The 23,166-nt window shown below is 37.7% G+C and overlaps 1 protein-coding gene across 2 annotated transcripts; it reads left to right on the top strand.

Moving 5' to 3' along the window:
• Positions 1-1,014: 1,014 nt before the first annotated feature.
• Positions 1,015-22,866, top strand: LOC121330052 (protein SPT2 homolog). Of its 2 annotated transcripts, none has more exons than XM_041276302.1 (6): positions 1,015-1,431; positions 9,376-9,493; positions 12,342-13,958; positions 14,261-14,420; positions 15,670-15,747; positions 17,710-17,890. In XM_041276302.1, exons 1-6 carry the CDS (start codon positions 1,372-1,374, stop codon positions 17,801-17,803), a joined length of 2,127 nt encoding a protein of 708 aa, XP_041132236.1. In that variant the 5' UTR covers positions 1,015-1,371; the 3' UTR covers positions 17,804-17,890. The 2 variants fall into 2 exon arrangements, with proteins under 2 accessions (XP_041132236.1, XP_041132235.1); XM_041276301.1 differs by lacking the exon at positions 17,710-17,890 and adding an exon at positions 17,897-22,866 and having other exon boundaries at positions 1,021-1,431.
• Positions 22,867-23,166: the final 300 nt, after the last annotated feature.

The following is a 23,166-nucleotide window of genomic DNA, read 5'->3' on the forward strand; positions in this document are numbered from 1 at the left end:
ATAGATTGGTCTACATTTAGAACTTCCTCAAGCTCGTGAGTCCACATTAAACTGACTTTTAATGTGTAAAAGTCTTAGTAATTGAACCTCCTGTTAATATTTATCAATGCATGACCTCATTTCTATAGTTATAGTGCTACCCCTTACTGTGTAAAAAGAACTGCTGTGGATGTTTTGTTTATTGCATCATGCCTTGTAAAACAAACATGTTTTAAACGTTAGGTTATGTGTTGCTTACATTACTTTAGTTTTATTGAACCATTATGGTTTATATATTAAACAGACTTGGAAAAACAGTATAGGCCCACTCCTTATTCACTGGTTCCATCTTGTGGACAAATCACCTTACTACAAGTTCCTGAGACTAAGTAAATGTTATCTTTCTTTTTGACATACCATTACAATGCTGTGTGTAGATGGGGTGGTTATAGTAAGTAAGTAGGGTGACCATATGACTTGATGTTTCCGGGACTGTTCAGGCCACTGTGTTTCATGAATTTTTGTAAGTGTAGTCATTTTTAATCATAAATTATTGAGAGCATCATAATGCGGGTATGTCAAACTGAGATATTTACATGGACGCTACATAGGCCTACAGTGGATGCCAGTCATGGTGATCCACTTTTACACGATACTACCAGCTTTAGTTTTGTTTTTAGCCTACAACAGTATGTTACTTACACATAAGATACTTGATATTGCTTTGTTGGAAAAGTTCATCTGAATGTTCTATACATCTCTGGTTTTTAATCTTTAATAATATTAGTCAGCAGCACCACACATATTTAATTCTGGCTGAGGCTAGTTCCCATGAGAGGAAAGGATCTAGAGGAGGACCAAGGGTATGGTTTCAACTAAGGGGAACATAAATCGCTGGCACAGCAGACCCTTCCCTAGGTCCTTCCCTCTACCACTTTTTTGGTAACCCTTCTCTAGCTAAATTAATAATGACAATGACTGTACTATATATTTTAAATAAAGTAATTGTTTTGGAGAAAGCAAATTCTCAAGCACCTCTATCTTTTAACAGGAGAACGGAAATGACACAGAAATCCGTTGACGTATTAACCACAGAGTGCGACGGGGAAGATTAGACATCCTGGAGAGAAAACACATCGAGAGAGTCTCGAGAAATGTCTTTCGGTTTTGCGGGAGCTTTTATTTAATTTAAACAGCACCAAAACCACGGTTCCTTCTGCTTCACTGAGTGCTTGCCAGGGTGTTACTGTCCCCATCCTAGTTTTTTGGATTTTTTTGTGCGTGTTGGTGTCGGTGTGCTGGAGAGAGGTTGTGTTACTCGGGGGTTATTGTTTTTTTTTTTTTTTTTTCTCTCTCGCCGCTGTTGGACTTACTTAGCAAGGAAAAGTGACCATGGATTTCAACACCATCCTGTCCATGGCTTCTGAAAACCAGGGTCTGAGCCACTTACCGGTAAGAACAAACTTTGAGGAAAGGTTGCAATATACTGTTACTGAGGTTTCATGGTAAGCTATACTAATTGTTGCAAAATTTACGTTAATTTTGCCATCTTAACATTCACTTCGTAGACTTAAGCAGAATATTTTAAAGTTACAGCTACAATTCACACAAATGGCAGTGTGTTAGTCTTGCAAAGCCAAGTAAGCATTGTGAAATAATTCATTACAATTGTTTTGTTTCATGGCCTCCTCATTAATGCAGTGTATTATGCCCCTGGCCTGTAACAGCTGACTGCTCTTTGAACCCATTATTCCCAAGGCTGCAGTATAAATAACACTTCCACGGAGAATCACGATAGCAGCTTATTGCAGGAAGTAATTATGTCGCTGACAGAAGTCGCTAATGTTTGACTAACATGTTTTTAGTCAAACGATTCCACAACTTAAAAGGGGGATGCTTTTTAGTTTGCTTTGCTAAATTGTATGCAGAGCATGGGTGGCCTAACTGGATTCGTTGTACAAATTTGTTTTGGCGAGATTAACTTTTTTTTTTTTTCCTTAAGATTGCTTTGTTATTCATATGTATTTGTTTTCTGTTTTATTCTTGTAAGTGCTTGTTTTTGTTTTTTGCTAGTTGTGTAAGCATTTATAATTCTTATTCTAACCATTTTTTTTAAAAACATATTACTTCCTCTACTTTACCACAGAATACATTTACCAAATGTTGCTAACCACTGGTGATGAAGACAGTCTTTCACGTCCCACCTGCACCTATGGGTGTTTTAAAGGCTCTTAAGTTCAGTGTTGAGTGGCTTAACTTTAAGGCCCCTACAGTACACAGTAGAGTACTGCGGTTCAGACACTTTAGGCTGAAACATAAACTAAACCTGGCATTACAGCTGTTTGTTTTAGGACTGCTGTTCATCAAAGAAGCAAAACTGCAAACCAAGCTTATTTTTTGTGCTGGCTGTTACTTTGTTCTATACAGCTGCACATAACTGTCTTATCTGTCCAAAGCCAAGGATAGGCTATCATCTGTTAAAGTCTCTGTACTTCAATACAGTATAGTGCTACAGTGAAGTAATTTTGGGAGTGTAAGAACACATACCGCTACAGCTTAATATATATATATATATATATATATATATATATATATATATATATATATATATATATATATATATATATATATTGCATGTGTAGAAAGTCTACACCCCCTTTCAAAATTTTCACCTTTTGTTGCCTTATAGCCTGGAATTAAAATAGTTTTTTTTTTTTTTTTTTTAATTTATCTACACAATCTACCCCACAACATCCAAGTGAAAAAAATATTCTAGAAATTTGTAGAAAATTAATTAAAAATAAAAACTAAAATAGCTGGGTTGGATAAGTGTCCACCCCCTTGTAATAGCAATCCTAAATTAGCTCAGGTATAACCAATCGCCTCCAAAATCACACACCAAATTAAGTGGCCTCCACCTCTGTTAAGTTGTAGTGATTCATATGATTTCAGGATAAATTCAGCAGTTGCTGTAGGTTCCCTCTGCTGGGTAGTGCACTTATAGCAAAGACTCAACCATGAGCACCAAGACACTTTCAAAAGAACTCTGGGACAAAGTTGCTGAAAGACACAGATCAGGGGCAGGGTATAAAAAATATCAAAAGCCTTGACTATCCCTTGGAGCACGGTCAAGATGATTATTAAGAAGTGGAAGGTGTATGGCACCACCAAGACCCTGCCTAGATCATACCGTCCCTCCAAACTGGATGACCGAGCAAGGAGACTGATCAGAGAGGCTACCAAGAGGCCAGTGGCAACTTTGCAAGAGCTACAGGCTTTTATGGCCAAGGCTGGTCAAAGTGTGCATGTGAGAACAATATCCCAAGCACTCCACAAATCTGGCCTGTATGGTAGGGTGGCAAGAAGGAAGCCCACCTTAAATCCCGTTTTGAAGTATGCAAAAAACACTCAGGAGATTCTGTAGCCATGTGGCAAAAAGTTTTGTGGTCTGACAAAACTGCAATGGAACTTTTTGGCCAAAATACAAAGCGTTGTTTGGGAGAAACCCAACACACCGCATCACCCAAAGAACACCGTCCCTACTGTGAAGCATTGTGGTGGCAGCATCGTGTTATGGGGATGTTTCTCATTGGCAGGGACTGGGGCACTTGTCAAGATAGAAGGGAAAATGAATGGAGCAAAGTACATAGAAGTCCTTGAGGAAAACCCGCTGCACTCTTCAAAAAAGCTGAAACTGGGATGGAAGATCACCTTTTCAGTATGACAATGACCCAAAAGACACAGCCAAAGCTACACTGGAGTGGCTAAGGAACAAAAAGGTAAATGTCCTTGAGTGGCCCAGTCAGAGTCCCGACTTAAACATTGAAAATTTGTGGCATGACTTGATTGCTGTCCATCAACGCTCCTGAAGGAACTTGACAGAGCTTGAACAGTTTTTTAAAGAAGAATGGTCAAATATTGCCAAATCTAGGTGTGCAAAGTTGGTAGAGACCTATCCCAACAGACTCATAGCTGTAATTGCTGCCAAAGGTGCTTCCACCAAGTATTAACTCAGTGGAGTGGAGACTTATTCAATTATGATCTTTCAATTTTGTATTTAATATATAATTTTTTTTCAATAAAAACTTTTTCCCCTTAACATTGTGGAGTATGGTGTGTAGATAAGTGGGAAAAAAATCCTAATTTAAATGCATGAAACTGAGGCACTGACACAACAAAATGTGCAAAAAGTTCAAGGGGGTGTAGCCTGTTTTTATAGGCACTGTATGTGTATATATAGAGAGATATATAATATAATATAAAATAAATAAATTATACACACAGTAGAACCTAATTTATCTGTGACTGAACTTATGTGTGGCTACGTGATGAGTTTTATCTCTGTAATGCAGTATGTTATTGCCAATGTATAATGCCTGCATTGCGCGCGCACACACACACATTTAGCCAAATTGGACAACAGTAACCGTGACGACAGTGGCAAAGAGGAAGAAGAGACCCCAAAAACTTGTGGAGTAGACGCCAAGACAGCAGTGCTACAGATGGATTCATTTCTTGGTATGAACAGCAGAAGGATGTCAATTTTGTAAAATTAGTTTTACTTAGGCCCTGTCCACACTACATAACCAATCTCGAGATCCAGCTCAAAGCGTCCACAGTGAAGTACTGCTTCATGTTTAGTTGGGCTTAATGCATACACACACTATTGAATAGTTCAGTTACAGTTGCTAGCAGCACAATAAACAGTGGAAATTAATACAATAGTATCCCGCCATGCACTGTATTTTATTTTAAAATGCATTTTGCTTCATATTAATAGGTGTATATTGTTAAAGAAATAAAACAAGTATTTTGGAAAAAGTAAATGCAAATTCGCAAGCAGGGCTTGCAGTTTTCCGGTTTTATTTTTAATCTGGTGATCCCTTTAACAAATCGAGCTGATTCTGTTTTCATAATGAAACTCAGAAAAAAGCTGTTGGTTGCAAAACAATCTTTGTTTAACTTCATACCTTGACTGCGCCCTCTGGTCCCCTTAATTTTATTTCAAGCAGCTGACAATTTACATGAATTGTTCATCTGATACTACTTTTAACTCGCATTTCATTTTTGCAGTCGCCTAATTCAATGTTGTGCTTTTGTTATTTCCCCCAATAATTTAACAGAGATGTTCTGACAGTTTATGTATTTTTAAGGCATAAAAATGAATACCAGTTGCGGGGTGTACACTGATGGAAAATCCTTCAGGCGCCAGTATTTCGCCAAACATACAACAAAGCATTTTGGGATACTGGAGGATACACACAAAATGTAGTTGCAGTATTACAAACGTCCACATTTCTGAAAACCACACTACCTGATGGGATCTAATTGGAACCAGACTCAAGACTACCCCCTGAGGTGGTCTCAAGTACGGTATTAAACACTGTATAGTGTGGACGCAAACCGTATTTAGCACTTTTGAGACAGTTTAAGTGCAACTAATACGGTTTAAAGGCATAGTGTGGACAGGGCCTAACATATTTTTCCTAGCTGAAACAAGACTGATACTTTATCAAGGTTCAAAACAATGACTTGTAGCAGGGATTTTTTTAAAAACCTGATGTGGGGAAAAAAACATAAAAATCACTTGTTTGTACATATTGTTGAAATGTAATAACTTAATTACACAGCAGGGGTGTTTTATTTAGTTTTAAAGTAAAACAATAAATAGAATTGAATTTTGTTTCATATGCCAGAGAACTATCTACACTTGGGTACCGTTATTTAATATTAATGTGTGGAATAAATTAACCATAATACCTTGTGATATTTTTAGCTGCTAGACATACAACTTAGTTAATAGGGAAATTGTGAGCTTTGATAGGCTAAATAACTTATTCCTGTCATTAAAATGTCTTATGTAGCTTTGTATTATTTTTATTTGTGTTTATTTATTTTTGTATTTATTTTTTGGTAACGGAAAGCTAGGGAAACGGGGTTGGAGGTGTATCACATTTTGAAAAGATGTTGCTAGGAGTAACACTGTTAAAGTAAACTAATTAAAACATTTTTCTATCTTTGTAATATATTGTACTGCATGCATCTTTAGTGAACACTAATTTGGACCAATTTCAATGAAATGGTCACCCAAAGCAAGGGGATTTCAGTCTGAAGCCCTTGTCAGTTAAAAGTCTGAAATGTGTATAACACAGTGTTAGAACACTGGCCTAAGTATAAATGTGTCTTTGTTAGATGTTCTCTGAGTTAACTAGCTGTTACCTAATTATCCTTTTGTCACCAATTATTGTTAACAGGTGAGGACCATGATTACTATAAATATAGGTAGCATAGGCACAAGTTTGTCATTCCTGAATGTAAGGATTCAGAAAATGGCAATATACGCTCAGTTAAACAAAGAAAAAAGACTGTAATTACTTTAAGAAATGAAGGTCAATCTTTAAGACAAATTGCAAGAACTTTGCAAGTGTCTGTAACTGCTGTGGCCAAGACCATCAAACGATTTGAAGAAACTGGCACTCATAAGGACCGAACAAGGTCAGGCAGGCCATGGGTGACCTCGGAATCAGAGAACAAGTTAATTCGAGTCTCAAGTCTGCGAAACCGGCTATTAACTGCCCCTGAAATACAAGCTCAGCTAAATGCTACTAGAAGTACAGATGTTTCAACATCGACTGTTCAGAGGAGATTGCGTGAAGCTGGCCTAACTGTAAGAATTGCTGCAAAGAAACCATTGTTAAGAATGCAGAAAAAGAGGAAGAGACTTGCCTGGGCCAAAAAACACAGAAACTGGACATTTGAGGAGTGGAAGTCGGTCTTATGGATCGATGACTCAAAATGTGAAATATTTGGGTCCAACCACCGAGTATTTGTAAGATGCAGAGAGGGTGAGCGCATGAGTTCTGTATGTGTGGTCCCACTGTCAAGCATGGAGGAGGCAGTGTCATGGTCTGGGGCTGCTTTGCTGGTGACAGAGTTAGTGGTCTTTACCAAGTCCATGGCAAGCTCAATCAGCATGGCAGTCATAGCATACTTCCGAGACATGCCATTCCATCAGGATTACGGCTAGTTGGGCAGTCCTTCTACCTCAAAGTTGTGCAAGAACTATCTGGCGAAGAAGGAAAGTGAAGGACAACTCAATCTAATGACCTGGCCTGCCCAGTCTCCAGACCTCAATCCCATAGAACTTGTATGGGACGAACTGGACAGAAGAGTCAAAGCAAAGCTACCCACAAGTGCCCTACATCTCTTGGAATTGCTGCAGAAGAGCTGTGAAGACATGTCGGGTGATTTCCTGCTGAAACTTGTTAACCTAATGCCTCGTGTTTGTGAGGCTGTTATTAAAGCAAAGGGTGGCTATTTTGAGGAATCCAAGATTTAGAGACAAATTTCAATTTTCTTGAACATTGCTTTGATACTCCTTATGGTATGTTTTTTTGTATATTGTAACATGTGTTTTCATTTTCAAGTATTTACGGAAAAATATACAACCTAAAACATGAAAAAAAAAACTAGTTTCCAGCAAGTGTACTCAAACTTTTGACTGGTACTGTGTATATAATATATATATATATACACATACACACACACATATACATATATATGTGTGTGCATATATGGTCGTGTGTGTGTATAATAATATATATATAATGTATGTGAAATGATCAGTAGAGTTCCCTTCTGTCTCATGTGTCTCTCGTATGTCTGAAAGCTATTATATTACTGGGAGAGGAAGAACAAGTTATTGCATGTTCCCCTAGGACTTATGCCACTCTAGCATTCAGATGCTTTATCAGACTCAAATCTGCTGATCTGTGAGGTTCAGATTTAAGTCACTCGCTGAACCACGCTTTACCATTTTTTTTGGTGTTGAACTATTTAATTTAAAAAAAACAATACGGTCACAGTTTCCTGAAGTAACATAATACTCGCTTAACTGTCTTGGTATAGGCGCCTCCTCTTATATTTTATTCAGTTTTTTTCATGCTCACCCATCATTATACCAGGATAGTCCACTGAAAGTGTTGAATAATGAGGATCTTTAGAAACCATAAACTGCCATTGACTAAACTACGGAGTTACTGAAGCTAGAAACAGGTCTAGTCCTGCCCTCCACCACATCTTGCAATTTTTCCAAAATGACGTGTTCGTAAAGCAAAACTGATATTTATTATAACTGATTAAACTAAGCGTACAATGCCCTGTGCGTCCTTTGTGTGAATGGATATAACTGTGTACTCAGAGTCTTTCCAAACCAGATTGTCATGACAACAGTAGTATTCTGCTCCATTGAGAACTGGTTCCATTGAGAGCAGTTTCTCTGGAGATGGCAAACCAAGTCATGAATTCATAGTTAGCAACACCAGTGTGCCTATTGCAGGACTATACTGCTTACAAATGCAAACCATAGACAAAAATGTAGACCTGGGTTCTGCTAGTAAAGTAAGTTCATCTTGAATCTGGAAACTGAGAGAAAACACACATCCCAAAACTAGCTCCAGAGAAGTGTACTGCACTTACACTGTCAGTCCTGATTAAACACACTGAAAAAAAAAAAGATCATCAAGTGTAACACTTGAAATAAATGTGCAAAGACACAGGGGGAATCATTCTGTACATGTAATTTACGTGCTTAAATTGTATGTTATGGTAGAAGTCAGAATATTGGCAAATCTTAAGATTTACTTGTAAATGCCACTGATGAGTGCCTTCATTACTTTAGACATTTACTGGTAAATCACAAGAATAACCAAGTGTTGGCTAATGACGAAATGTTTCACTTTGATGCATTGTAAGGCTTCAGGAGTCCTGTGCAACTCCAAGTGTTAAGTGTCTACCGTTCTTCAATAAGTAGGTAAATATATCTATTCCCGGCATGTCTTTGCGGCTCTTTGTGTCATAAGCAAAGTGTGATTTTAATTAGCATTTTACAGAATGTTATTTTTCATAAAACTACTATGTATTTGGAGGACAATATCCTTCAACACCATTGTGAATTGTTTTGTACATTCAGTCATTAGCCAACAACAGAACTCTAAATGGTCCTTTACAGGTTTCATCTCTCAATACAAAGTAAGCTTGACACCGTTTCGCCCAATATCACGCTGTGGCAATCTCCACTACCTCGCGACGTAGAGGTGATAGCGCTCATAATATATATATATATATATATATATATATATATATATATATATATATATATATATATATATATATTATATATAATATTAATAATAAATAATATTAAAATTTATTAAAACCATGGATGGCTCAAAAAATAATTGCAATGTTTTGGTCTTTTAAGTCTACCTCAGCAAGGGTAATAACACATTTTTAATTTGGTTGCACAATGTTTTAGGGTGCGCTACAACCCATGCCAAATTCTTCAACTGTGTGCACGTGCATTTTCAAACTATTCTTTTTATTTTATTTTTGCAGGTAAAGCGATACAGCCTGTCAGTGGGACCCCCCAAAAAGGACCCGAAAGTGAAAGGTGTGCATTCTGCAGCAGTGCAAGCCTTCCTGAAGAAGCAGCAGAATGAGAACAAAAAAAAAGGTATATCACCTTACAAACAGCGGATAGTCTACCATACTTTTTTATCTTAGCTGGTTCCAAGAAGTTTGTTTTAGTGTGTGCATTTTGGTACATTTTTATGAATGTTTAAATGCTGTGCAGTGTCAGCTTTTAAACCATATTTGCATACATACACATATTACATACTGACAGCCCTGGTTAGTATTTTCTAAGCAAAGAAACCCTAAATAAGCAATAACATTTTAACATCGCAATGACTTAACTACAAAGTAAAAACACGTACTCACCAAAGTATATGTTGAAATGTTATATTTAAATGTCCTCTTCAATCAAACAGTGGTTGTAATTAAAGTTGTCAGTGGAGATATAAATATATATATATCTATAGATGGTATTATGTTTTTAGAATATTTGTTTTTTTTAAGGTTAATTAAAAAAATGTAATCTAGGTGAAGAATGATATTTTGAAATTATGTAATAATTTGAGAAATTGTCATTACGATTTAATAGGACAGGTTTCATTGTCTCTTGCGGTATTTAGTGACACTAGAGCTATGTACTTTAGACTTTAAGACAGACATGTAAAGGACAAAGTAATAATTTATTTTGCAATTGATGAATACTGGGATAATCTTACATCTATTTCAGAACTGCTGCATTCACAATTTGCACACACTGTCCTTCACATAGGGGATAACGTGATCACGCCTTGTTCAGCCCACTCTAAATGTTTTAATTTCAAATGGTGACGCATATAACAAATGTCAGAAAAAAACATTAACACTGTCATTAACACTCTTACCACATGGACTGGATACCATGCCACGCCTATTACAGCATGAACACAAAGTGCGCCACTGAAGCGCCAGATGGACCAAGGATAACATCCACCCCATTGTCAGTCTTTTCAGTTACACCAATTAGAAAAAACTACTTGGATGCAAATGCCAAACCCCTTCCTTTTTTATAATATCCACCTTGCTCTGGCACCACCACAGTCGGATACACGGCGGTCTACTTGATAAATTACTAAAATGATCACATTAAAAAAATATATGTTTGAAATTTGTCACTTGACTGGCTATGTCTAGCATAATTATTAAATGTTTGACCGCTCCTTTAGAGTTTATACGTTTTAAACGTTTAAAATTCCCATCCCTAGTTAGTTTCCTATTTAAAAGTACAAATGAAGCTTTTATAAACAGATACATTTTTTTTTTTTTTTTTTAAAACATTTTGCATTTTAGAAGACTGGCATTGTTTGATGCGTTTAGGAAAATCCAGCGATGTGGTTTAATCCTGTGTGTGTTGTTGCAGTGTGCTGTCCAGGAGCCAACAGTTTTTTTTGTGTGCCTGTTTTAACACTAGAACCACCATGCAGGTCAATTTTGCCTGTTTTGGATTTAAAATGTTATTTACTCTTCCATTGTAAGTCGTATATGTGTGTCTGTTTTTGACTTTTCCTAAATATGTTAAATATCCTGACGGCGTTTGCTATCCAGAATCGCAAAAATGATATAGTTTTATAAATAGTTCTACCTGGAACTGCCACGTGGGTCAGTGTGACCCATGCATTACAATACATGTCCTTTTTAATATAGTGTAACATATATTCTATTTTTTGGGGAATGCGGCAAAAAAGACACGCCTCCTCCTCCTAGCACACGTTTTTATTATTATTTCAAGCCTTTCTTTGTAGACTGACTATGAGACAGAGATTGCTATGATTGTGGATTTGTGAAGATGCAAACTCAGTGAAAGCCTAGTTGGTTATTTTTCAATGTACCTGGGAGAGAACAATCCTTAGTTTTGTTGCACAAATGCAACTGGGAATATATCAGAATGAAATATTTAATCTTAAAAGTAGTCATTTTAATTGGAATACGGCAAGCTGCACTCGGATGCATACAGCAAACTCGAATGACAGGTAGCATAACAACTTATATGCCTAATGTGAAATGTATGTTATATTCTTTTTTTATGTTATTTTAGTAAAAAAAAAAATCTGTTTTACAGGTTTGTATGTACCAATTTACACAATAATGTTCAATGGAACTGTGTCTGTGTTTACAACAGCTCCTGGATGCAGGCAGTTAGCTGGCAGACACGTACGCTCATCCATAGAGTACAGTACAGCCATCATACCAGAACTAGTGTTATATTTTCTTTTTACGTAGTATTAGAAACAATGATTTTGGTTTTATAGTTGTGTGTACATATAGCTTTTTACACCTGTACATGGACACCCATTTCTTTTAAAATTTGTAATTATATTTCTCTGTTTGTAGTCATGCTGTATATGCGCTCATTGTAAAAATAAAGCTTTTTATGTTTAATTTTCCATTTAAATATGGTATTTCTGTGATGTAAATGTTAGGTATGATGTTCGTGAATAAACCTTTTCAGTTGTTCCGATAGTATGTCTTTCATTTTCATAATGAAGCAGTTTAAAAATGTATGGGTTCTAGTTAAAATGAAAGGTGGACATATTGTAATGAAGACTATTTTAAAATACTAATTTGACAATAGCAATTGTTTCAGATGTAAAATTTAGATGTTGTTTAGGACCAAGTCTGGTTGTAAGTTGCAATTCTGTTTTTCTTTAGAAGAATGCTCTTTCAACATTAAACTCACTTTAGTGCACGCCCAACTTTGCCAGAATAATTGATATAGAAGACCTGTTTGCAAGTAAAAATTACTTTTTTTAAATATAAATACTCTTGCCAGGCTCATGCATACAATCAAAAGTCATTCTTGGACTCAACATTTCACTAATTCTCTGCCATCTGTTCAAACCTGCAGAACAGTGTTGTGCCCCAGCTGCGCCAAATGCAATCTCTTGACCACCTTTTTGTTTGTTTCTCGGCAGAAATAGAAAGCAAGCGAAAGAAGGAGGAGCTGCTTGCCAAGCGAGTGGAGATGAAGTCTGACCGGAAAGCACGCGCCATGGCTTCTCGCACCAAGGACAACTTCAGAGGCTACGATGGCGTCCCCATTGTTGAGCCAACTAAGAAGAGGCGTTCGAAGCAGGAGATGGCACAGGAAAGACGGCGAAATGCAGAAGGGCATGAGCGCAGCGGGATAGGTGATGAGGAGGATTATTATGAATACTCACAAACTGAGTCAGAGTACGAGGATGATGGGGAAGAGACAGAAAGAATGACAGCAAGAATTCCTGACAGAACGACAGTGCGAGAGCCCGAAAAAGCCTCCAAGAAGCCTATTGCAGCAAAGCCTGCACCTCCCCCCATGAACTTCGCAGAGCTCCTGAAGCTGGCGCAAAAGAAGCAATTTGAACCAGTGGAGCTGAAATCTATGAAGAAGACTGAAGAAAAGCTAAGGACTGCAGAGGAACTGAAGGAGATGGAGTTCCTGGAGCGAAAGAATAAGAAATACGTCCAGGAGACAGGAAAGGAAGGGAAGCCTGAGAGAGACAGCAGGTCCCAGGTGGTCTCCAGCTCTTCAAAGAAGAGTTTGCCAGACAAGGATGTAAGAAGCGGAAAGCTGCTGTCGTCTAAAAGTTATGCTGAGAAGCTCCCTCCCAATGGCGTGGTGAGCAAGAAACCAAAACCGCCTTCATCCAGTGAAAGACCTTGTAGTTCGTCTATTGCCAAGCAGTCTCAGGGGGATAGGCACAGGCCTGGACTGATTGGGTCCAGCAAAAGCTCCTCAGGTGCCAGTAGTGTCAAAAACTCTTTAAAACACAGCTCCAACTCTCATTCCTCTGCCAAATCTTCTGCCCCTAGGCCTTCCTCAAGTGGGGGTCAGAGGTCCTCTACCAGCAGTGACCTTAACCAGAAGAAAGGAAACTTTCCACCTTCTGGAAAGATGGTTGGTGCTCATGTGCGACCTGGAAGCAGTTCCAGCTCTGCCTCAGCGCGACCAGGAAGCTCAGGTCTGGGACGACCAGCAAGTGCGGGTCAGGTCAGACCCACAAGCGCTAATGGTCCTACAAAATCAGGAGGCTCAGGGCCTCCACGACCTGGAAGTGGTGCGCAAGCCCGACCAGGAAGTAATGGTCCTGGCAATCCTGGAAATGGTATGCGGGACCGACCTCGGAATGGTGAGCCAGGGAGACCTGGAAACAATCCTCAAGCCCGACCTGGAAGTAGTGGACCAGGCCGACCTGACTGTAATCCGCAGGGCAGAACTGGAATTAATGGTCAAGTGCGACCTGGAAGTTATCCACAGGCCCGACCAGGAAGTAGTGGTCCTGGCCAATATGGAAATGGTAAGCAGGACCGACCTCGGAATGGTGAGCCAGGGAGACCTGGAAGCAATCCTCATGCTCGACCTGGAAGTAGTGGACAAATGAGACCTGGAGGAGTGGCACCTGCCCGACCAGGAAGCACTGTGGGCTCTGGCCCAGGAAGGCCCCAATGCACTGTGGTGTCAGAAACCATTTCAACCAAGGACTTTGTACCCGCCAATGGGGTTAGGCTACCTAGACCCCATCCAGGTCACAGGCCCATGATGAGGCCTCCAGGTATCTTTTTTATTTCTATTTTATTTATTTATTTTTAGATCGTGTCATTGGTTTTTGACACCTGCACCTCACGATGGTGCCAGTTTGCAGTACAGTATTCCCAAAGTCCCTTGTGGTAGTAATAATAAGTTTAGAAATTATTGCACCATTCTGTTTCACTATTTTGTATTCAATATTGGTGAATTTCAGCAGATCACCCATTGATGGAAGAGGGCTGCAAGTTAGAAATGAGAAATCATTTTTGGAGTTTAAATTGAGCCTCTTGAGAGTTCTGCTGCTTAGATGATGTTTGTCTTTACTAGGTCCCCTATTGCCCCCCATCACCTCCAGCTACAAACGGAAATTTGACGATGATGAGGACGAGTACGATTCCGAAATGGAGGACTTTATCGATGACGAGGGGGGAGATCAAGATGAAGTCTCAAAACATATCCGTGAAATCTTTGGATACGACCGATCGAAGTAAGAAAAATAGTGAAATGGTAGGGACACAATATTGATGTATAAAACTAAAGGATCCCAATGCATTTCAACAACAAAAAAATGCTAGATGTTCAATTTAGGTTTGCTTTGAGATGATTTGGATGTTGGAAATTCAGATTTTCTTGTGAAATACTTGCACCAGAAGAACTCCATTCAGGAATCCTCCACAGCTTTAATTTTTTTACCTTTTTCAGTGAAATATTTTAGACTTCTATCAGTTTTCTATCAACCCTTTCAGGACCAAGCATTTTTTAGTGGGATATTTCCCCAGGACCAGGCGCTTTTTAGCTATAGTTGACTGTCTTCCTATAAAAATTCACAATTTTTTTTACAGTAGCATCTTGCAAATGGTGTACTTTTTTTCACAACACTCTTGGGATCATTATAAAGTACTTCAGAAACCATACAAACTTTTAGCTGCTTTTTTTTTGTTTTCAGCACAATATCTCGTTTTTTGTTAAAGTTAAGTAATTATGTATTCTTAGAGATACATGTATAAAAACGTGTTATTCTATGACCAGAGGGACCTTGCAATACTTCCTGAAAGTTTTGTTGAAAAATATTGATGTTTGGGCAAAGGCATTGTTTCACCTGAGTGATTGCAATGACATAATACACGTTTATTCTTAGGGTCTTTATAAGCAATAATGGACACTATTATAGATTTTTATTTTCTCAAATATTTATAAATTAATTGTTACTCATTTTATTATCAGTAATAAAGGAAAAAAACGTACCTGATACATTTAGTTAAGTAAAATAGTATATGCTTATATCCACTTGTTTCTTTATAAATGTAAAAACATATATATTAAAACACACAAGACAGAATAAATGTTCTAATATAATTAAGTCAAATACATCACATTTACAGTGTGTTTTTTTTGGGTTTTTTTTATTAGCGCTAAGCAAGTTCCTGTGATGTGTTTCTGCGGGCTGCTATAAACTGTCTCCGCCCTTTAGACACTCCATTCCCCTCTCAGTGACGTCACACAGGGGGGAAGTATCCGGAAGTGACCGTCAGTCCCTCCCCTATCCATTGATGTTTGTTTCAAGCCTGTACTGCAAAGTCCTGCAAGTCTAAAAAATGAAGTGCTTTTTTTTATCGTGTTTACACGATCGCGGTCCTAGAAGCCCACTTCAGTATGATTGGGTTAACACCATCCCAGTCCTTAAAGGGTTAAACTGTCTGTAAAATATCTTGATGTATTCTGCCCTTTTTTTCCAGATATAAAGATGAAAGTGACTATGCCTTGCGTTACATGGAAAGTAGTTGGAAAGACCAGCAAAAGGAGGAGGCTCGGAGGTAAGAGTACTGTAGGGTTTAATAAAAGCTCCGTTATTGCCTTTGTAATGTTGTCCATACCCTTAGGCTAGCATGTGGATGAGCAGCCAGAGATTCATATTAAGCCAAGTGCATGTTCACAGGCATCCTTCCAGTAGTTTATCCTGCAGTTCAGAAGGCTTTATTACTGCACCACACTTTGCCTTGAAATTTGTGTTCAAATCCAACCACCTTCTTAACCCTCTGCGGTCCATTTATTCAGCTCCTGTCAGACGCGTCAGATCCAGTTTATTTTCACACGCGCTATTTATTTTACATCCGCTATTTAAAAGTATTTTTTTCACAGTAAAACAGGTTTAAAAGGCACTGCATATCAACAGGACACTCAGTACTGCGTCTCCAGCCCCGCCCCACCCCTTGTTCTCTGTATTGATCACATACCTCTTCATAGTTGTGCATACTGATAAATCATCTCCTGATAACTCGTTTTATTACCAAATTCCTCAATAATGCGATCAAAGTCATTATTTTATTACTATAACATCTCAAAAAGCTCTACAAATTTGTGATACTCATTGAGCGGAAGCAGTTATCTTGTTTGTTTATGTTCGTGCTATCTCTGTGATGCAGGGGCTAAGTGTATTGTTCACATCCGCCCAAAGCCCTCCCGGCTCGTATCGGTCTCACTCGTCCATTGAAAGGTTTTCTCAGCTTTTTCCAGAATGACTACAGACCAACTAGAAAAAAGACGACTACAGACCTGTGCATGAAGTCTTTTTGATGATATCTGACCTGAAAGGGAAAATTGTAATGTTGGACCTGGTCCGACATAGGACCGCAAAGGGTTAATTTTCGTTCTTCGTGTTCTGATCTAACGACCGAACTTGGTTAACATTGTTACCGCTATACATTAAAGAAATTTTAGCAGTAAAACTACTAAACTGTATTTCTACTGACCTATTGAAAAGTTTGCTCTCATTCTTCTTAAAGGGTCAATCTGATTAGTACTTGTAAAGTTGTAATTTTCAGTACTGAAGTATTTTACCCTGGCATTAAACTTTTCTTGATTGAAGATAAATTCAGTATTTCTCAGATAACTAAGTTAATGCTGGAAAAGACTGTATTAACCCCAGCTGAATACAGTTGGATAATGTCTGCTGATAAAACTTAAGTTGAATTTTATGCTTTGTTGATCTAAGACATCGAGGACCAGTACAACACAGCAGTGTGTTTCAGGCTGAACAAGCAATTACTTTAGAGAAAGTAGATGCCTTGACATTGATTCACGCATCACCTTTTAAGTAAATTCTAACACAGAGTTATGTTTAAACAACTGCATTAATTCAACTGTAAATGGAGACAAGACAGTGTTGGCTGCAGATGTATTTATGAATTAGTTTATTTATAGATTTGTATCCTCATCTAAGATTATTAATTGGAACCACAAATGTAGTTTATTCAAAATATTTAGTGAATGCGTAATATAGAGCAACAGATTACGATCAAGTACAAAATCAATTAATAACACCTTAATTCAAATGTTTTCTAAGTTACGTTTTAATATACATAACCTTTTAGGTATATTCGTTACATACATATTCACACATCAGATGAAAATTTAGGGCCTGTATGTGAAGGGGTGTGGTGATACAACTTCACATCCCAATATAAAATGTTGATGGACTAATAAATGTGTTTATTTCGTTTATCCAATATCACCTTCTTTCTGCCCTCAAAGGGAATTTCAAGTTAAAGGGAACACAATTTCACCCATAAATGCTGTCCCCTTTTTCTGAGTTTTTATAGACTGAAAATTAAATAAAACCTTAAAATCTGGACCCCTAGTTAAGGTTGTTTCCACCATACCCTTGTGTACATGCATTCCTGATTTTCACTACCGTATTTGGAAGGTGTAAGGGTTTATTTAACAGCATTGGCACTAGCTTTACTTGCCTTGTTGTTGTTTCCCTCCCCCTTTGGTAGCCTGAAACTAGCCGTACTTGAGGACCAGGAAGAGATGCGAAGAGAAGAGGAGGAACTAAAAAAGAGAAAAGCCAAGAAACAAAAAACGAGATAACATCGTTTATTGGAACTGGGCTCCCCAACTCCCCAAGCACTTAGCCACTGATCACCTTAACAAGCCATGTATTTTTTCTTCTTCTACTTTTAGTTTGCGTTTGGGTATGAAGGAGGATGAGGAGGAGTTGCGATTGGAGGAGGAGATGAAAAAAAAGGCGACGATGAAAGCAAAACAAAGGAAACTGTAAAAGGCAGTCAGAATCCAACCCCACTGACTGCCTGCTGTTACAGTAACTATTTATCTGTAGCTAATCTCTGAGAATTGAAATCCAGGAGCTGAGCAGATTCGCACTAAGGGGCAGAGGATCACTTCTGCGCTGTGCAAAAGCAACAGAAAAGTAGCCAGCTACAATCCAGGTTTTTCTACAAACACTGCTAGACATGGCACTGCGTCATTTCTTTGCTGGATAGTGGCTGCATCACTATTTCTTTTTGGTACAGAAGAAAAACTGTAGTGTTCAGATCAGCAATCATTTGTGGCATTCTTTTTATTATTGAAATTCAAACTGGGAAGAATATATTAATGTGTTTAAGAGGAATTCTGACAAATGTTTGTCAGAAAAAAAGAAATGCATTTTGACACAGTGCTAAGTTTCAGTTATAAAATGAGTTTATTTTACTTTGCTTAATATTCTTGCAAATCCCCAAAGGTACTACCAGCCTACCATGTCTGATATATATATATATATACATATACATATACATACATACATACACGCACACACACAGACACCCTCCATATTTTCATAAGATGTACTTGCAGCGGGTGAGGCTGATTGCAAAACCTTCTCTCGTAGTAAATTAACAAACTGTGCTAACTAAAACCTCCATCAAAGCAGCAGTGGATCATACAGTGAATACGTTTTAACTGACTTCATCGTGCGCTGTAATATGTTCAACGGCAGAAACCATAAGCCAGCATACAGGTGTTCAGTTCTCTCAGGTAAATGACTAAAGGCATTTTTTAGTTTATTTGAAATGCTGTGCCTTATTCACAAAATAGTGTTACTTTAAGAACTGTAGCCTTAATTAAATCCAAGTTTATGGTCCTGCCATTGCTATACTTTATAACCGCTATGGCACTGCCATAATTTTAATTTAATACAGTTAAAATTCAGTTTTCAGTTTAACTGTTGTTTTAGAGAGGGTTACAAGCAGTGCTACAGGTAAGCTGCGTACTGGCTGTTTTACACATTGAAAAAATATGAAGTACGTATTATATTTAAATTCAATGCATAAAGACTATACTAGCAATTTTGCTGCATGTTATCAAGTTTCTTGTACTGCGTTGGTTCCTGGCATCTCGGTAGTCAATTCTGAATAATCTGCATGTGGTAGCTACAGAATGGATCAGCTAATTGTAGTCTGCCTGGGAATTGCCTGAAACTCATGACCAGTAAGTCCAGGTTTTTAATAAAAAAAAAAAAAAAAAAAAAAAAAAAAAAAGTACAGTTGAATCAACTCACCTTCCATAAGTCTGTATAATAAATACAATATGGGATGCTTTATATTGCAATAGCAAGCCAATCAATAAGGAATACAGTTATCGTTTTTTTATTCACTTTTAATTTTATTTTTAGGGAGTGTGTCTGTCAACTTTGAAAGGGAGAGCACAAGAGACTGAGAGGTAGATTTTTTTTTTATTGCAAGACCAAGTCTTTGTACAGAAGTTAAAAGTAATATTAGTTCAAATGTAAGGCTTTAGTTAATGCATACCATATAAGTTGGTATTAAAATATGTACTGTATTGAAAGTAGTCATAATGACTTCTAGGTAATGTTGCATTTTACTCGAATAGTGTTTAAATTGGAGAATAAATTAGTCAATGACCCAAAACCTTATCTTTACCCTTTTCACAAAGCACTGTTCTTAACCCAAGCGGTTTTAGGGCCTTCTGTCTAAATCTAAGTAAACGTAGTTGGCATTTCAGAGGTTTTAAAAGCACATAGAACACATTGTCTTGTGTTTTTGGGCTTTGTTGAATTATAGTATGGACTGCAGGAGTCCAAGTATACCTGTTTTTCCTTGATTCAAAACTTCTAAATTGATTGAGCAGCAGAAAAGCATATCCAGTGCTGGGTGATTTACATATTCAACCAACAATCACCCCCTTCCCACACAAATATTTGAGAACCTGTATCAGTTAGAACTCAAAAATGGTTTGCAGTCGTTTTAAAATTTCTGAAAAGGTCCTGAATTCTGATTCGGTGGCGGTGCTGCGATCAGTCTCAAAAGCACAATGGTTGCTTGTGAATTACGCTGGCCCAGGAGAGAGGCCACCTGGTAGATTATGGGATATACTGTTACCATTTTAGTGTCTTTTAATTAATTAAACACATACACTTTCATTAATCGCCTGACGGAAATGGTTTTATCTATTTATTTATTTATTTATTTATTTGGTGTCATTCCTTTTACCCTATGTGGCATTGGCCCCAGAACCACAAAACTTGTCTTGGAAAAAGCTTGCTCTGTTCTAACATCAGTGTCCCACTGCCACTTAAAACAGAGTCATGGTCTTCTCATTTAAATGCAGGTTAAAAGCTAATCAAAGTGTTGTACAATGTTGAGACTTTCCACATGATAAAGTAGCACAGATCTTACTCTTGTTCCAGTTAACTGTTCTGCTTCAGTGTAACAGTAAGTGTTTCGGTGGTCAGCTGGATTTCATTTCTCATTCTGAAACCATCTATGCAAATTACCAGCGGTCCTACGGATGAGATGTAAAACCGAGGTCCATTTGTAAGTGACACTGCAGCAGCAGACATGGTGCAGAGTTCATCCGCAAATCTATAAGTCGCTTTGGATAAAAGCATCTGCTAAATGACTAATATATTTCTTCAGAGGTCTTTCTGTTGATTATGTAAAAGTGGGCAGCGCCAAATAATTAATAGGCTTTCTGAACCATAGTACTTGTTAAACATTAGAAATGTGACTTAATGGGCATGAGACCTGATGGTCAATTGGGATAAAAGATGTATTGTTAAAATCTGATATTAAAATAATCGGATGCATTCTAAATTTGACCATGGTTCCTGGATTTTCTTCACTAGCATGACGTATTACTCTTTATCATCCAATTGATAGTGTAATTCTACCACACAGAACAGTAAAGTTACAAAAATATATTTGTTAATTAAATAATTGTACTTTAATCCTCTTAAAAAGGGTGCATGTGGTATAATATAATGCATAATGCATTGTTTGTCTATTTGGGCAAAAGGTTATGAGTCTCTTCAAATCGGCGTGTATTTAACAGTCCCTGGTTGCTCCTATTGCAGAGACGTGATTGTTTTGGCAATTCAACAAGCTACCACTTGCAAAAGTTAACGATATTAACCAGTTCCTGAGAACCCTGAATGTTATTTAAACTTGCAGAAGCCTAGTGTGTTCACCAAGTATTGAAGAAAAGCATGCTTTACTGACAGGATGCTATAATGATGTACATTGATCATCTGCCATTAATGGCATGATCACTGATGGGAGGTAATTTGTCAAATAACAAGAATATATCTAAAAATCAGCTCTCTTCATACATTATAATAGAGCTACAAACGGCTCAGTGAAGGTCGGGACAGTTCTAAACTTAAAAAAAAAAAAAAAAAAAATCTGCTCAATTCTAAATAAGCCTAAAAAGGTAAGTGGCCCATAGTTTTCTCTATTGGTGGTAGATAAGGAGATCCACTTTTTAAATTGTTTTCTTTTGATCTGGGTTTAAAGATATGTACCCTCAAGTTGACAAAACTGCTCCAAAGCCCATTCCTACCAGTGAGGACTGCCTGCAAGGAAAGTTTAAAAATAAATAAACAAATACTTTTGTATCAGTCCTATATTTTACCCATTTCTATGCCCATAAATGTTTTAAAATATATTGATTGTTTTCATTTTTTCTAGTTTGACCCTTCTCTATACTTGAATGCATCAATGCAATAATTTGTTTCTATATTACAGAAGACTCTTTCAAGAGGTGGTGGTAAGCTTCTTGTTTCCTGACCTGTAAAAACAATGTCTTCATTGTCCTATGGTAGGAATACATTTTAATTTGATGAAAATGTGTATTTGGGTATTTTTGTGGTTCCTTGTATTTTTTTGTTAAAAAATAAATAACTAATTAAATAAAAACATTGCCATTCCCAGTACAAGTCTTCAATCTTGTGACGTGGCGAGTCCTGTTGCTGGTTCTTGCACAGATGTGTGCAACAGGAGATGTGTTCTTAGGCAACTGTTTGAGCAGGTAGGCGCTGAGCTGATCGGGGTTTCCGGATTGGCTGACATCGAAGAGCAGAGCGTCTGCGCTGTAGGACTACCTGCTAGGGATCCCTTCAACTGCAAGATAGTGCCTGTGACGGCTGTACTCGGCCAAGACCGTCACAATGATACAGTCTCACTGGGAGGCAGGGACTTCTGGAGCAACAGCAGCAAGTTAGTTTAGGGGATGCTGAACCCAAACAGTGGGACATCTCTTTCTTGTGTGGCAAACTTATTTGTAGCTTTGTTTTCTTTATTAAATCTACCATGGCTGGTACCTTAGTGTCTGCACCCGTGTGTTAAAATCTGTGTGGCGTGTCAATACTCAATGCTGTGTTTGCCTCATTATTATTCAGTGATGACCTACACATGTAATGAATCCCCGTTACAAATCTACATTTAATTCTCTTACTGTGTGTGTGTTGCAGAGCATGTTTGCATCTCAGCATGATAACTCAACATTGCTACTGAAATAAATATGAAACTGATCAACCATGTTAGTGATGTCAAATATGTTTATTGGTATAGCTCAGAACAGGAAAATTTGAATGACCAGAGTCGCGACACTCCAGGCTACAGCAATTAAGAACAGAGCACCGGACAATGCATTCACTTTAGTTTTGTATATGCCAAAACACACCCTTGTAATGATGTCATTTATGATCTCTCTTTCCTATACTTATGTACTTGTGGCAAATTTCCAAGCATCACAAATATTCCATTTGAATCTGTTATCTCTGATATTCACCTGCCCCACATGCAAGCAGAGGCCCCTTCTCTCCTTACATTCCTGAGCTCAGATACCACACCCAGCTTCTCAGTTCAATTTGTTACAGGAAATAACATTTATAAAAGAATAATTAGTTCCAATATAAAACTATTACAAAATAACTTACAATCTCCCTTAGATCCTCTTAATCTTGTAAATAAGAGTATCTCACTATTATACAAAGAAAGTAATTCAGTGTATTCCAATAGTGGTGTATTTCAAAAGTAGTGGTTTATAAGGAATTGCTCTAAAATTGAATTTAGTCCTAGCGCCAGCTTCCTGTCTTAGTTTGCCTAGGTGATGGGATGATCCAAGTCTTACCGGTCTTTGGATACCTGCCTTCG

The sequence above is a fragment of the Polyodon spathula genome, chromosome 17 (genome assembly GCF_017654505.1).
Source record: "Polyodon spathula isolate WHYD16114869_AA chromosome 17, ASM1765450v1, whole genome shotgun sequence".
NCBI classification, from domain to species: domain Eukaryota; kingdom Metazoa; phylum Chordata; class Actinopteri; order Acipenseriformes; family Polyodontidae; genus Polyodon; species Polyodon spathula.